General features: G+C 46.1%; 1 protein-coding gene across 4 annotated transcripts in view; it reads right to left on the bottom strand.

Moving 5' to 3' along the window:
- The window catches only part of lpgat1 (lysophosphatidylglycerol acyltransferase 1), a 43,429-nt gene that overhangs the window by 15,185 nt on the left and 11,543 nt on the right, over positions 1 to 16,701 (bottom strand). For 3 of the 4 annotated variants that reach the window (XM_031581166.2, XM_042709857.1, XM_031581167.2), the window contains exons 3-6: positions 16,289 to 16,407; positions 12,853 to 12,948; positions 9,305 to 9,587; positions 1,102 to 1,231 (exon numbers count right to left, since the gene is read on the bottom strand). In XM_031581166.2, coding sequence (XP_031437026.1) covers positions 1,102 to 1,231; positions 9,305 to 9,587; positions 12,853 to 12,948; positions 16,289 to 16,407 — 628 coding nt within the window. The remainder of the gene's footprint in view (positions 1 to 1,101; positions 1,232 to 9,304; positions 9,588 to 12,852; positions 12,949 to 16,288; positions 16,408 to 16,701) is intronic. The other variant, XM_012820985.3, reaches the window with a different exon arrangement.

Genomic DNA, 16,701 nt, shown 5'->3' on the forward strand with positions numbered 1-16,701 from the left:
TGGCTGATGCGCACGCATACAAATTCTTGCCCTCAACCAGATCCCAAATAATACAAGTGCATGTGTCTGAGAACGGTGGTCAAATATCCTCCACACTAACAAATAGGGGTGGGAATCTCTTGGCACCTCACGATTCGATTCGATTCCGATTCAGAGGTCAACGATTCGATTCTAAACCGATTATCGATTCTAAACCGATAAAACGATTATCGATGCATCTCGATTTTTAAAACCTTTGAGTTTGCTACTCAGAGTCTCAAATCACTTCCTACTTTGTGTTTGATAATTAAAGAAAATCAACAGATTTACCTTCTATTTTTTATTAGAGAAAAAGTTTTTCCTTGTCACATTATGACTTTCTATGAACAATGCAAAAATCGATGCCGCTTGCATTTCAACACAAAGTGAAAAAAATTAAAAATTATGAAAAGAAATGAAAAAAATATATATATTTTTAAAAATAAATTATTTTTATTAAAAAATCGATTATGAACTTTTCTGAATCGAGACAGAATCGTTCTATAGAGAATCGAGAGATATCGAAAAATCGATTTTTTCCCCCACCCCTACTAACAAATCAATGAAAACAAACATATAGCTCAGGTAAAAAAAAATCGCTAGCAAGGTGGCGCAATTAGGGAGGAAGCTAATAGCTCTCTCTTAATTTGGTGGGCACAGGAGCAGGGCGTGTGTATACCGGTACGCTACGTGTGCGTGCGTGTGTGGATCAGTGGGTGCCTGTGGAGCTTGGCATAATTAGGAAAATCACACAATTATTATTAAGGTGACAGCAGACAAGGCCTCCATGTCTCAGCTGCAGTGGCGAGGAGTCTGGGACTGCGTGGAGCATGTGACATAGGGGTAAGTGGTAATGACTGTTTTTGGCCGTTTGTCTTAATTGCTTTGGATTACAGGCTTCAGAGCAAGCAACACGATGCCGCCACCGTGACAACAGGCATTAGTAACAGCAAACAGCCTGATACCAGTTCACAGGAGATGGTTGGTGGTCCAAGGAAAACATCTTTGAGATGGTGTTATGTATATAGTCTTCTACAGTAATAGAGCAATGTATGGAAAGCAATGATGCTGGTGTGTGCATACCTGTAGTGCACATGTGTGACCGTGGGCTGTCTGTAGCCGAAGATCCACGTCTGGATGTCCATCGGTCTGGCTTTGGGGTAGCCTATAGTTATATCCACCACCCACTGCAGGCCTCGTGATTTACTGCCTGCTGAGAGAGAGAGAGAGAGAGAGAGAGAGGGGAAAAAGATAGGTGGATGGTTTAAAAAAAAAACAGCATAAATAGGGTTCATTGTTATCATTTTTTACATTTTTCATGAGTTTCAATTCTCTAGTGAGAGAGCCAAGCTGCTCTTCACCAGATTTCTGGTTAGCCTGTGACGTAGAGTATAATGAATTTGATGTTTATATACTGTAATTGACAGTGTATCATGTTTTTTGTGTGTGTATGACTGATTTTCTGATATTCTGTTTCGGACCTGTCTGTTATCTCCCATAAAGTACATTGTTCCTCATCACCATATCCTGGAATTGCACATACACATATAAAATCAACTTAGCTCTGTCCAATCACCTTGTCTCTTCTCCTTCCCTCCTACTCTAGACTATGTCCACTGTGGGATGCTGCTGTAGTTTTTCCACCCGATTTACCTGCAGAAACCCTCTGCCCACATCTGCCTAATCCCACCAAAGTATTACGCACACAGTCTACTCTGTTTATAATACATGCGGTGTGCCGGCCTATTTACCCGTAATATATAAACAAATGCCGTCACTGACATAGTTTTCTGCTTCATAGCTCTGCTTATCCTTATAATAGTAACCTTATGAGGAAACTGTATACCCACTAAGCTGTTCTACAACCAGTACTTTGAATGCTGGCTCTCTCCATTTGTATCCACTCTTAATACTGTATATTGTATGTATATACCTTCTTTTCTGTTTCATGGAATCATGTATGTATTATGTATTGAACTTAATGTTTCTCTCAACGTGTTTATGGATTGCAGAAAGAGTGTGTGTGTATATATGAATGTTAATGTCCCTGCATACCAGATGCTTGCCAGGATGCTCACAGACGGCCATGGCTGGCGGAGACGAGACGAGTGAAACATGCATCACTCTCGCCAAAGAAAAGCGATGTCAGAGATTGCGAAGAGCGCCGACGCACACATACTATCACATGCTGCACTGACAATGGATTGTAGCCAAGACAACTACGCCAGAGATGGCCTTGGCCGCCATCACACAGGGGCGCTCACTAGTGCGTTAGGGACCATCCAAGATGGGACAGAACTCACCACTGGCTTGTGCTTCCTCGTTACATGAGCAGAGGTCTATGGATTATGACAGCTGGTGATTTGGGGTCGCTGAGGTCATTTGGGCACTCCAACAGTTAGGTTGACATTTAAGTAGGTACAATGTGATTTTAAGAATGGGGGATTATTTCAAGGTACTTACAAAGTCTTAACACCCAAGGTTTAACAACCACAATACTGCCTGCTAATACGCCCCGCTAATACAAAAATAAATAAAACAAATTTGACTCAGTCATTCATTAACTTAATGTATTTACTACACCTCCTAAAAGCACTGACCTGGTAAAAGCGGACAAAGAGGCAGACTAAATGGCATCACTGTGGTGGTCATCTCAGGCTTTTAATCAGTTTAAGTGGAACAATCACAACAAGGATTTCTATTTACAGTTGCCGTTAATAAAGTTACTGTTAAAACAAGCTAAGTATCAGCAACAGCAGCTACAGCAGACCTTATAAAATAGCTGCCAATGGTTTGTTGACCAGCAGCACTGGCTGCTATGCCATGATTCTAAACGGGCCAAAACCAAGGCGCAATAAAAATTGTTGAGAGCATTAAAAGAGTTGAGGAGTTAACGAGAATCAAGCCGCTTCAAAAGACTTGATTTGCGATACAACAGAGCTGTGGAGTAAACCGTGAAGTTTACTTGCACCACACGCCGCAAGTCAGTGTTACTCGATTTAAAGGAATAGGACCTTTTGACACGCACGACGACACGCCTCTGATTACTCACCTAAACTCATTTCCTCAATCACTCCCTCTCTCAGGTTGATTTTATAACAAGAGACTTGCAACACTGATAACAAAACTGCATCACATCTGTGAACGGTACGAGTTATTACGGCACACGAGCGGGGAGTATCTCAACAACTAGAAGGATTTCACCAGCGAGTAGTGTATACTCAAAGTGATTTGTGACTGTTTTTTTTTTTTTTTTTTTTGTATCACTGTGGTAACTAATGATCTCCTTCCTGTGTTTGCTGTGCTGAGAAAACTTCCGCTGTACACATTACACAAGTGGAAGTCACAGGGGAGTGGAGCGGTGAACGCCTGTGCTCTGAGTTGATGGCCTTTATCCAGATCGCCAAACCCTTACCAAACCCTTACCAAACCCTTACCAAACCCAGTCCTCCTGCCCCCTTCAGGAGACTGTCCTTGGCTGGCCTTGATTGAGATTGTATTGAGAGGAGGTTTCAGTTAAGGACTGAGGACTCCTACACCTCTGAACACCCATCAGACACACAGACGCAAACCAGGGCCATTTTGTCTTGAATTACACCTGTGGGGCCATGAGACTAAATCACGAGGACACACACACACACACACACACACACACACACACACACACACACAGACACACCAAGCACTGAGCGAGTGCACAAAGACAAACACACGTTCACGCATCCATTGAACACACAGCCACACATAGTGTACGCACTGAGCACGCAAGTGCTGCATAAGGGTGCAGTGTCTTTAATCTTGCAGGGGAGCACATCACTGCAGAGGACGAAGAACAGGCACAAGTGTGTGTGTGTGTGTGTGTGTGTGTGTGTGTGTGTGTGAGAGAGTGAGTATGTAATGCCATTAGTCTTTAAGGACAAGAGCACTCTCTGTCATGTACACACACACACACACACACACACACAATCTCCTGCAGTAATGGCTCTATCAGTAGATGAGGTTATGGGAAGACATGGAGGACACGCACGTTGTCCTGCAGACATCTGAGCACAGTGTCCTTCCAGGGCCGTCTGTGAGGGGGTTTGTGTAAAGATACAGAGTTCTCCGAGGGCCTTCTGTGACCTGCCTGTGTGTGGGTGGGTGTGTGTGTCACAGCCCTTCAGAAACAAATCCCCACGATTCCTGCGCTTTCCCCCCCCCAAAAAAACCCTTCTTCTGTTTTATGTGCTGTGCTAATTGCATTTAGTGAGGTGATGCTTGTGATAAACGCTGTCCAGGGGGCATGTGATAAAAGAAGCTAGCTTCTCATTAGCGTGTTACTCACAGAGTGAGGCCACTGGTAGTGGTGGAGTCTGAGGCAAAACGTCTTGTTATGCATTATCCACTCTTAAATAAGGTGTGTGTGTGTCTGGGGGGGGGGTCAATTCTGGTTAGTAGTCGTCTTTTGCTGGTCCTGGAGTGTGAGCATTCTCGCTGACGACACAACACAACTCTGTTCGAATTACACCCGAAAAAAAGGCCAGTCATTTGAAATGGATTTTGAGCCCCGGCCAGGGGATTCCAGAACTCTGTGTGTGTGCTTATGCGCGCGCACACACACACACACACAAACACGTTTTGCTGCCACACAGTCTTTTTTCACAAGCTCAGCCGCCTTAAAAGAGAGACACGCAGAGAGCATGACAGAAAATGAGGAAAAAGTGAGAGAGCGCAAAAGACAGTGAGACAGAGAGAGGGAGAAAAAGATAATCGGAAGAAACACAGAGAGACAGGTGAATGGTACGAGAGTGACCGAGGGCAACAGAATGACAGAGAGTGAGACAGAAAGTGAGCGGCAGAAAGAGAGAGTGAGACAGAAAGAGAGAGTGAGACAGAAAGAGGGAGCGCGTATTGATTGGCCTGTCGGTTGTAATCCGCGAGGCAGAAACTGCTCAGCTAAAAAGACACAATTAAGCTCGCCAATAATGAATAGGAAGACAAAGATCAGCAGGAGGAGAGAGGAGAGGAGAGGAGAGGAGAGGAGAGGAGAGGAGAGGAGAGGGGAGAGCGAAAGAGGAAAACTCAGGTTTTTCTTAATTCTGAAGGAGGGGTGTGGTCCTACACTGCCAGTTTGTCAGGCTGGTCTCCTGACAAAGCAGAAGCTCCCAGCTGGAGAAGAGGAGAGGAGAGGAAGAGAGAGAACAAAAGGCGTGCTAGAAGAAGAAGAAAAAGAGGATGGGAGAATGATAGCAGGAAAGGGAAAGGGAAAAAGAAAAGAGAGAAGGAACAGCTGCTGGGCTCTGAAAAGGCCCTCTGTGCGTTTCCATAACTCCCAGTTGCGGTGGGCACACTCCACCTCACACACAACTGCGGCCAATTAATTCTGACGAGTCTGCACAGCACTCTGTCTGTGTGTGTGTGTGTGTGTGTGTGTACGTGTGTGTATACGTGTGTGTGTGTGTGTGTGTACGTGTGTGTGTCTACGTGTGTGTATGCTGGTGTGTGTGTGAGAGAGAGAGAATTGTCCATGTGGGCATATGTGTGTTGTGTGTTTGTGTATATTTGAGCATGCATGAGCTCTTTCTGTCTGGCATGATGGAATGGACTCTTACCAGCAGGTGTGTGTGTGTGTGTATGTGTGTGTGTCTACCTGCATGTCTGTGTGCCGCCCAGTAACTGCTTACACATCATCCAAATAATGCACGACTCAGTGTCTGTATGAATCTCATGAGATAAGCAGAGGATTTTGGAGACTCCTAATAACAAAGCACCCCTCCCTTCCCCTACATTAGCACTCAGCATTCCGCAACTGCCCCCTCAGGAGAAGCCAGTCTCCCCAAACAGATCAGCACAAAAGACATACACATGACCAGCCAGCAGCTGGCCCAGAAACAGTTTTACGATTAGGATCGCAACATCAGGGGGTAGCCTCAACCGGCTTCAGCTGACCCAGAAACAGTTTTGACGATTAGGATCGCAACATCTGGGGTAGCCTCAACCGGCTTCAGCTGACCCAGAAACAGTTCTACGATTAGGATCGCAACATCAGGGGTAGCCTCAACCGGCTTCAGATGACCGGTTCCTCTTCAGAAGTCGGAGAAACAGTGAGTTTCAATATTTCACAAACGTGCCACTGAGCAATGTATGGATCAATCTCCCTTGAATATCCAGTTCAATATTTCCTTGTTCAGCATTCCTTGTCAAGTTTTCCTAAGTAGGCTTTGAGCATAAGGGGGGATGGCCACTCTGTCAGTAGTGAGTCAGCAGTCAGTAAAGCCCCTATAAGGTTAGCAATGCATGCTAAGCATGACCCTGCACAATGTGTACCAGTTGGTTTAGACTACTTGTGTGTAATAGGTGTGCTGAGGCAGTTTGCCATGTATCAGGGGTGCTATTATTGTCCTTTCTATGACCTCAGATCAGTTTTAAAACACTTCTGCAGAGGTTGTGGGGCTGGTTTTGCTGATTGCAGTGCGTTTGGTTAACGCATACCTGCTTATTGGTGAGGACCAATTGCAGTAGCGAGAGAGATCCACTAGCAATTAGAATGCATTGATTGAGCTCTTCCCCATCATCCATCATGCCGGTCATCAGCAGACGGGCAGAGAGTGAGGAAATAAGAGAGCGAATGAGAGACAGAGAGATGGAGAGAGAGAGAGACAGAGAGATAGAGAGATTAAGAAAGGTAGAGTACATGGTAAAGAAATAGAGCAGGAGACAGGAAGGAAAGGCACTGCATCATTGTGGAGAGTTCACCTTGTAAAAGCATGCCCGTTACTCAGCATGTCTGTTGCTGTGGACAACCGCGGCCATGATGTGAAAACATTCAGAGCGAACCTGAGAGAGCTGACCACAGCCTGCTCAAAATATTTAGCCATATATGGCATTCTTCTACTTCAATTTTACACATTGCTTCTGCGAGTTCTCATACATTATTCTCATATATTGGAACACCTCGTAAGTCGTTATCCTGTATATAAACATTCGAGCAGACCCTGGGCCACTCTTACATCACAGGTTGAGAAGCCAACGAGGTCACCCAAACCACATACATTCAGTTACAACAGATCCAAGAGTCTCTCCCAAGTCATCAGAAGGTTCAAACACTCCAGGACTTCCAAAAATATCCATCACTGCTTGGCTCCAAACTTTGGTGTTGTCTTAAACAAACTGTGGCTGATTGGGTGTTTTTTGGAACTGAGAAATGAACACACTTTCACTCTCTCTCTCCTCCTCCTCCTCCTCTCCTCCTCTCTCTTATTTCCCTTCTCTGGGCTGCCAGCCATCAGCAAACTCCCCTGCTTCATCGGTCCAACGCTGCCAGGCCGCGCACAGCCATTTTTAGAACCTCCACTGGCCGTGAAGAAAACAAATCTGTACAAAAACGCCATTAAGAACAGCTACCGCATGGATCCGAGCGCCGTGTTAAAAACATTCTTTAAAAACGACTGCAAATGCACCCTCACGGGAGACCATGGTGGCTCAAAATCTCCCCGTCTGGATTGCACTCTGAAACATAAAACTAACACAACAACACTGTATATGTTATAGAGATGGCAAATTGTGCTTGGTGCACCTGCGACACAATCTTTTTCCAGTGGTTCCCAAACTTTTTACAGTCCCGTACCCCTTCAGACATTCAATCTCCAGCTACATCCCCCCCCCCCCCTGTTTACAAAAAAATAAGTTTTCCTTTTCACCCTGAGGTAGATTGATGGCTTAAAATGAGTGAATAATATGTGCCACAAGTGACCCAAACCTTCTAAGGTTGTTGTTTGCCAGCCATCAACAGAACAGAAGACTAAAAAAACATTATTTGCAGGCGATTGGGAAGATGAGCAAATTAATTTGACAGGCTGTAGCGGAGGTGTGCGTGTCAACCATTGAACAGGGGAGCGTGGCCGGAGCGGAGTTCAGCACAGACGTGACATTTTCTCAGTGGTTTTAATTCATTTTTAATTAATGCTTGTTCATCGTTGCGATCGTTGTCGTCGTGTTTATTAGTAAGAAATACAGCCTTGCAGGGCAAAATACAGGGGAATTTGGGCAATTTTGATGCACAAAATGAGGTTTCCGTCTGAAAGTTGCAATTCTGTTTTAAAGGGTACATTCCGCGAATTCCGTCCGTTTTCCGTTATCGCGGAAATTCTCTCCCCGCGTACCCTCTGAACCACTTTGCGTACCCCTGGGGGTACGCGTACCCCAGTTTGGGAACCGAGGGCTTAGACCATAACAGAGCATCTGCTAGTGTGCCGCTGATGCCCGACTACCCTCTGCCTATCGTGCCTCTGTCCAAGGCTGGTAGTGCCAGCTGAAATATGCACTCTGGAACTGTGACAGGAGTCAATTCCACTCTTCTCTCAAGACCCAAAAAACGGGGAAGTGAGGAACCTCTGTGGAGAGCGCGGTGTGGTACCCAGCAGATGGCAAGGTAGCCGACAGTGGTACAGGAGGTAAAGAAGTCGTTTAGTAATCAGAAGGTTGCTAGTTCGATTCGTTGTCGAAGCGTCCTTGAGCAAGACACTGAACCCTTAATTGCTCCTGATGTGCAGTGTGCCATAAATGTAAAATGTGTATACATTGTAAGTCGCACATATGTAAGTCGCTTTGGATAAAAGCGTCTGCTAAATGACTAAATGTAAACAAATGTAAATGTAGCCGTCACTTTCCAGAGGAGACGCGGAGGGGATATTTAAGGACAGAAAAGAACAAGGAGATGGAGGGAATGAGAGGGGGAGAAATAGAGAGGGATAGAGAGAGAGAGAAGGTTCAGAGAGGCAGTGGGAGAGTGACTTTGGGCAAAGGATCTAATGGAGCGGAAGGACTGTGGGAGGTTCAGTGAGGGGACAGGGAGATGAGTCTTTTTTTCGTGTCTGTGTGTGTGTGTGTGTGTGTGTGTGTGTGTGTGTGTGTGTGTGTGTGTGTGTTTGTGTCTGTGTGTGTGTGTCTGTATGTGTGTTCATGCATGACAGAATATGTGTGTGAGGGTATTTAGCATGTCTGAATATTTAAACTGTCACTTGAATATGGAACACTGAGTATGTGTGGGCCTTCAGCCGTCAGCAGTTATTTTCCTGCTGACACCCCAGGAGGGCTTGCACGCACACACAGAATGTGCGATTCATGTATATGGACGTCCATGTCAGTGTGTGTGTGTGTGTGTGTGTGTGTGTGTGTGTGTGTGCCATCCATGCCCATGTGTACCTGTGTGCACACACAGAATGTGCGATTCATGTATATGCACGTCCATGTCAGTGTGTGTGTGTGTGTGTGTGTGTCTACTTGTGGCATCCCTGCCCATGTGTACCTGTCTGTCTGGTGGTGGTGGCATCGCCGGCTTCCAGGGTGCCGTTCTCCTGCTGCGGTCCTAGTGTCTTCAGGATGACCTGCGTGGCGCCCAGGCGCGGCAGCGTGACGTGCGTCAGGTGCGGCAGATCGTGCTTCTTGGCGAAGGCCTGGCTGGTCTCCCGCCGCTTACGCAGGAAGCCGCCCTCAGGAAACAGCACGATCCACTTCCTCTCACGACTGTAGTAAATCTGGTCCAGGTGGTCCTTCAGGTACACCAGCTGCTTGTCCCGGTGCGCTTTGCCCTGGCGGGACAGGAAAGAGGAAGTTATTGCTGTAAAATGACAGGAAGTGAGGCGCGTGGTGGTGGAGGAAGTGGAGGAGGAAATAACAGCACCGCTTGCAGCACATCTAACAATCCTGAAAGGGATGCAAAGAAGAAGAAAAAAGGAACCGCATTTATAGCACAACATCCGAGGGTCAACTTCAATCCCACACAGATGCCTGAAGCAGTACATTCTGTTTGAGCCTTTGATTTGCTGCTAAAAGACAATCCACACACAGGACGCAATAGGAGGGTGGTTGAACCCAGCACAGAGGCATCTTATCAAAGCTATGCGAGAGGCTCCATGAGAAACTGTGATGCCAATTAGGCGACTACCGGGACTAGCATTTTGTGCCGGTCATCAGACCAGCCCTTCAAGCGAAACTGCTCGAGCCGATCAACCCTGAGACAAACAATTAAGAGTCAGTTGCACGGGGGGTCGGGCTGGGATGGCTCAGTGGTGAAAGACTGAGGTGATCATAGCGGGCTGAGTCGCATCAGCGGTGCCTCAACCAATGCCCAGTGTTCATGTAAACACAACTGGCTGTGTTTTGTGGTGGATAGGAAGGTGGGTTACGATTAAGGTGGGATGTTTTCGTGGGTGGCTGAGGATCAAGTCTCCATTGCTTCTATAGCCACTCGTGGCTTTTAGTCAGGGCTCCAGAGCAAAAGGGTGGATTCTGATCAGGGATTGCTCCAAACTATTTGTGAAAGTACATCAGAGGGAGCTGACAACCCCTTAAGTCTCCCCAAGTTTCCTGGAGGAGACACAAAAAAAGACCTACAACCTGACCAACACGTGGGTTATAAATAACAGCAATGGGGGTAATGAACTGAACAAACTGGAGCCAAAAAGCCAAAAAAAGGAATTGGTTTGCGTGTTCAGGAATTCAAGGGACTAGGGACCATTAAAGGAGTGATCTTTCATTACTCGTTTGTCATGATAGCAGATCCTCATGTCGGGTTTCTAGTTCTCTGGAAGAGACAAGGAGTGAGACAGGAGAAGGGGTATTCTAGAACATATCTCTTTCAATACTGATGAGGTGAATGGTGAGTTTTGACTGAACGGTCCCTTTAAGGGGCGACAGTAGGGATGAAATGAGCAGAGGGAGGAAGATAAGAGAGAGTATGCCATTCATTTTAGGCTGAGCTCAGGTTAAAAAGGCTCTTCGGCAGAGAGAAGGAGAAAAGTTTTACACAGCAGGGCTGAACTAAGGGTATGGTGTGTGCATGTGTGTGAGAGAGTCAGTCAGTTAAGGCAGTTACTGATAAAGTTATGGCAAGAATAAAGTTAAGACAAGAATCTACTTTGTGTATGGCATATTCAGTGTGAATACCTGGGAACATATGAAAGCTTATGTTATCTATTTGAGAAGTAGCTAGCTACTTTGCATGAGTATCTCTGGAGGATAAATAGTGTGGGAGACAATTGCTGGGTTAAGAGGACAGAGATGTGAGAGAGAGAGAGAGGTGTTGAGGAATGTACAAAATCTACTCTCTCTTCACCTACGACTGCACACCTGTACATGGTTCTAATACCATTGTCAAGTTTGCAGACGACACAACGGTGATTGGCCTCATCAGCGACAACGATGAGGCGGCCTACAGAGAAGAGGTCCAGCACCTGGCGGAGTGGTGCGCCGACAACAACCTGGCTCTAAACACCAAGAAGACCACAGAGCTCATTGTGGACTTCAGGAAGAAAGATGGCACACACACCCCCATCCGTATCAACGGGACGGAGGTTGAGCGTGTCGCCAGTTTTTAAGTTCCTGGGTGTCCACATCTCTAAGGACCTCTCTGAGGACACTCAACACCTCAACCCTGGTCAAGAAGACACACCAGTGTCTCTTCTTCCTAAGGACACTGAAGAAGGCCCATCTGTCTCCTCAGATTCTGGTGAACTTCTACCGCTGCACCATCAAAGAGCATCCTTACCAACTGCATCTCAGTATCGTATGACAGCTGCTCTGTTGCGGACCGGAAAACACAACAGAGGGTGGTGAAAACTGCCCAACGCATCAACGGTTCCTCACTCCTCACCATTGAGGCTGTCCAGAGCAAGAGATGTCTGCGGAGGGCGTGCAGCATCGTCAGGGAAAGCTCTCACCCCAGCCACAGACTGTTCCCCCTCCTCCCCTCTGGGAGGCGCTACAGGGTCCTCCATTCCCGGACCAGCAAGTTCAGGGACAGGAACAGCTTCTTCCCTGCGGCTGTCACCCTGCTGAACTCTGCACCACGGTTATAGCCCTGTTCATACTCCATATCTTATTTCTTACTGTACATATCTTATTTATTGACATATTCCACTTACATATGCACATACTCTGCACTTTTACTGCTTTTTTGCACTTCTGGTTAGATGCTAAACTGCATTTCGTTGTCTCTGTACTTGCACTCTGTGCAATGACAATAAAGTTGAATCTAATCTAATCTAATCTAAAGAGAACCGCTGCAGTCCAGCACCCCATCAGCTGAGCTGCTGATCTCCTGATTCACCCACACCAATCAGTGACCAGTAGGTCACCTCAGGCTAGACTAGCACAGAATAGTCCAGAGGCTAGCATGCTAAGTGACCTTAGACCCAATCCAGCGCCATCTGTTCAGTTGAATTTATCATGGCTTTGACACAAAGTTACCTACGGTTAGCACCTCACCTTGTATAGAACCCTGATTGACCTCAGACACATTTAAAAGGTCCATCAACTGAGGTCATTATTCATTACTGAAGCCACAAGGTGTGCCACATCAGGGTAGCACTGTTAGCATAACAGCAAAAGCCTCCACCAAAACCGGACGTCTCCTATTAATGACACCAAGGCACTGTTCTAATTGCAAACGCAGTGTAATATTAGGCTTGTGGTCTAATGCACTAAAATGAACCTCATGGATACTGGAAATAACTGACTTAATAGCTTAATCCAAACAGCTCATACCTCAGCCAACACTGTAAAATTACCCTTGCCAAGAATCATCTGCCAACCAATGAAAAACTGACACACCCTGTGCTCTGATAAGTGAGCATCTGTGTATATTTACACACTTTACTACTAAAAGGCAATGCCAGTCCTCTGGCACAGCTGGATCGGCATCCACAACAGAAGATAACTTTATTTTCGGACATCCACTGTTTGGTCCTTATAGTGCTCCAGAAACCACACAGAGTAAGATGAACTTGATCACACAAGGCACTTGCTGGTTAACCCACTTCAGAAAGGATCGTTTGGTGGGTGAGGATCGTTTACCTGTCTGATGAAGAAATCTCCATGGATCAAGGACACCACGCCGAAGTTTGTGTATTTGAACACGTGGTCCATCAGCCACAGCATCTTCCGCACCACCTGAAAGGAAACAATGGACACACAGTTAGACCAGTACTCGTGTTGGGTCATCATTGGTTTGCATATACCTGATAACACTAAATTCAAACACGGACTAGAGGACAATAAGGAAAACAAGAAACAAAGTATCTGTTCATGAGTGGTCATCATATCTGCACTGCCAGAGCACGGACTCTGCTGGCGAGTGTTAGCTTTGTCCTCTGTTCCCCATGAGGTGTTAGCCTGCTCTGGGGGCAAAGGAACCCGGGGCTGCAGCTGCTCATGCTGATCGTGTCACTACCTCCCTTGGCACCGTGACATTAGCGGCTTCACTTCTCCTGACAGCTACTGAGGACTGGCAACTCAACTCTCTACAACACGCACACACACACTCACTTTGAAACACACCCAAACATAACACATGCAGACCCTCATGACATGATCCATGGCCTGGGCCTGGGCCTGGGGCGCACCAAACAGCCACACAGCCAAGGTCTGCCCTCTCTGGGGGGTAGGATATCCCAGGCCACGCTCTTTTTGCTGCCACTGATTGACAGAGCAGCCATCGACTGTGATTAACTGTCGTATGGCAACTACACCTCTCCATTCAGAATGCAACATAGACATAGATGTGAACAGAGCTGCCACTGCACCACATGCACGCACACCTTATCTGTACCATTACTGAAGCCCAACCAGGCATTTTGATTCCTAAAATGGTTCCTATGCCGAAATGAGTTTGTTGTACGTGATGGCGCTCAACAAACCATGATCTTTTTGACTGGTCCTGTAGCCCACACAACCATCACACACTGATTTCATCTGGGTGTGTGTACAAGAGAGACAATGCGAGAGAGGGGGCGTGGAACTTAATCCTTTTGAGGGTAACTGTGAAGCACGTGGATCAAAGAGAACCTTGTCTCTGGGCTGGAGTCTGTTGCGCGCGAGTCCCAAGCCAGATTGTAATTGTGTTAAGTAAAGGCATCGATTGGCCTTTGAAGCCAAGCCAGGCACGGGCACCTGATACCCAGGGACAAGGCCTTCTGTTGTTTGGGCGCTTGCCAGTCAAAGACAGAGGGATTTCAGCATCAACGTAGGTCAAACACTGAGATAAAGTGGGAGCGGGTGACACCAAGAGATTGGTCATAGCTGTTTTTTTGGCCAGCAACGTACCTTCAGAAGAATGCCTCAAAAGCCACTTCAAAATCAGACTTCAGTGTTTGAGCATCAGCACACAAGTGCACTATTAAGATCAAGCGTATTAGGCTTCTATAAAGCACTTTGAGAGGTGTATCAAACGAACTCGCAGTGACGGCCAGGTTTAGGGCTGAATATTACCAAGCCGGTAGACCTTTTTGATTCATGACACAATTTCCTCAATACACTTTCATCTAAAGGTTGGCTTTGACCATCAAAAGGAATTCACGCAGCCTAACAACTACTATAAATAATAGCCAATAACTTTATATTGATAGGGCACCTCCATACATACAAATGCTCAAATGTAACATGACAAACAAAAACTGAGGAGGCCTGCAGAGACCTAACCAACTTTCCTCTTCGCCCCCAGGCCTACGCGAGTTTAGAGCCCTTTTATTTGTGTGGTTGCTATTAAGTGTTGCATATAACCCGACAAAACAAATTCAATTCATTTCACTGACAATGGAGGGGCAAGAACAAATTGGGAGGATCAGGGGGGGCGACAGTGCTTCATATTTATGGGCCAACAACAATGGAGACATCCAGCCTCCAACTAGGCGAATGATCTGGGTAGTATATGGGCTGAGCACAGAATTCCGAAAGACACACGCAAGCCCTGGCCAGGCCTGACTTTTGTGTGTGTGTGTGTGTGTGTGTGTGTGTGTGACAGAGACACAAAGATAGGCAGGACTCAGAGGAGAGATGCAAGGCAAATGACCCAACTTTACAGAAAAGCCAAACTTGGTTTCATGGGTCAGAAGCATTCAGGAGTTGGAAGGAACTAATTTGGGGTTCAAAACGAAATAACGAAATAAGTACTGTAAATTTTTTACGTCTTACACATTTGATTCCTTCAATCAAGACCATGTAGAAACTGGAGTCACTATTTCCAGGGCTAATGACAGTGCTAGTGGCAATTTGTTTTATTTCCAGGGCATCTATTTTCGCAATGACCATGAGGGTCGAAATGCTTAAGTATTTTTAAAAAGTAGCACTTCCAGCAGCTTCAATAAGATGGCAGCTGAAGTCTGGGGGAAATGGCCCCTAAATGACCCCAGTGAGTGCACTGGTAGGAATGAACTCAAGAGCACGGAGTTTCCCTCCTCTAATGAATCATTAGAATCTGAGCTGTTGGTTTATTTCAGCCTTGTCTGCCAACGGCCATCAGTTGACGAGCACAACGAGGAACGGCTTCGATAGCTTATCTTGGGCAAACACACCCCTGCTTAAGTCAATGCTCATTAAGGTGGCTTAGGCTGGGACTACTCTTTGTACACAAAAGAGAGGGAACAGTACTCTCCACACACACACACACACACACACACACACACACACACACACACACACACACACACACACACACACACACACACACACACACACACACACACACACAAATACACAGTCCCACCTATCAACCTCCCTAAAACCAGGAAATGATATCACAACAATGACCTCAAAGGAAAACATGGTATACCCTTTTACTTTACCCATCTGCTACATCATTGGAAGAAACTCGGTCCAAACTCGGTCCATATTTTTTTTTGTCTGGGCTACGGTTTACCTGAACTCCAGTTCGTATGTAAAAGCTATTCGATCTACACCAGGTAGTAAACGCTATTTATGACCACTAATGGATCCAAAGTCTCCCACAAAAAGGAATCTTAAGTCTTAAAAACAGTGACTAGAAGCTAAGGTGACGTGGCAATTCATGATTGAGGGCGTGTGTGTATGCTCTGCAGGCAAAGCTGCAAATTCATCTCGCATTGCCACCTGTCTCCGCAAAAACCTCCTTATCCAAGCAGCTACCACCGTTTATTACAGTGCGAGAATGACCAAATTAACAAAAAGAAAAAAACAAATAGTGTACAGCTTTCCATTTTGCCTTACTTACGCCTTACTTTAGCGACAGCAATAAAAGTGGCACGTTGCTTACGTGTTGACATAAAGGGTTCATGGGTCGCAACCAAATAATATGATGTGAAAGGAGTGAGGAGGGGGGAATAATCACACTTAATTTCCGACCAGCAAAATGGACCAAGTGTGAAAACAGCCTTAAGAGTCCCCTTGACCAGCCCTTTGTGTCAAACAAAGTGCATTTGCAAGTGAGCTCTACGCACCTAGAGGAACGCAGCTATCCCATGAGCACCTGTCTACCTACCATCCCCTTGTCCTGCAGGCACATCATGAGGGTGCAGACATCTCCGGTGGACTGGTGGTTGACGATGACCATGGCCTCTTCCTCCGAGATGGGCTTCACGTCGTCTCCCCATTCTGTCACTAAGAAGGCACACAGACCAGAGCACCTAACATTAGAGCCATTAACAGTCACAGGAAACAGATTTGAGACAAAGTCTTTCTCCAGTGTGCCTCACATATGAGGCTGCACAGAAGGTCAAAGTACTGCAGAGCTGGTGGGAACATAATGATACGTTCCCATTGCCCAGAAGTACCAGAAACCACAGCAATGATTTCACATGGTTATGGGAATTACCAGAAGAGGCTAGAGAAGATAAGTAGTCATCTTTAATTCAACAGTTACAATGAAACTGAAACCAACACGCCCTTGGATGT

Source organism: Clupea harengus, chromosome 15, assembly GCF_900700415.2.
Source record: "Clupea harengus chromosome 15, Ch_v2.0.2, whole genome shotgun sequence".
Classification (NCBI taxonomy): Eukaryota; Metazoa; Chordata; class Actinopteri; order Clupeiformes; family Clupeidae; genus Clupea; species Clupea harengus.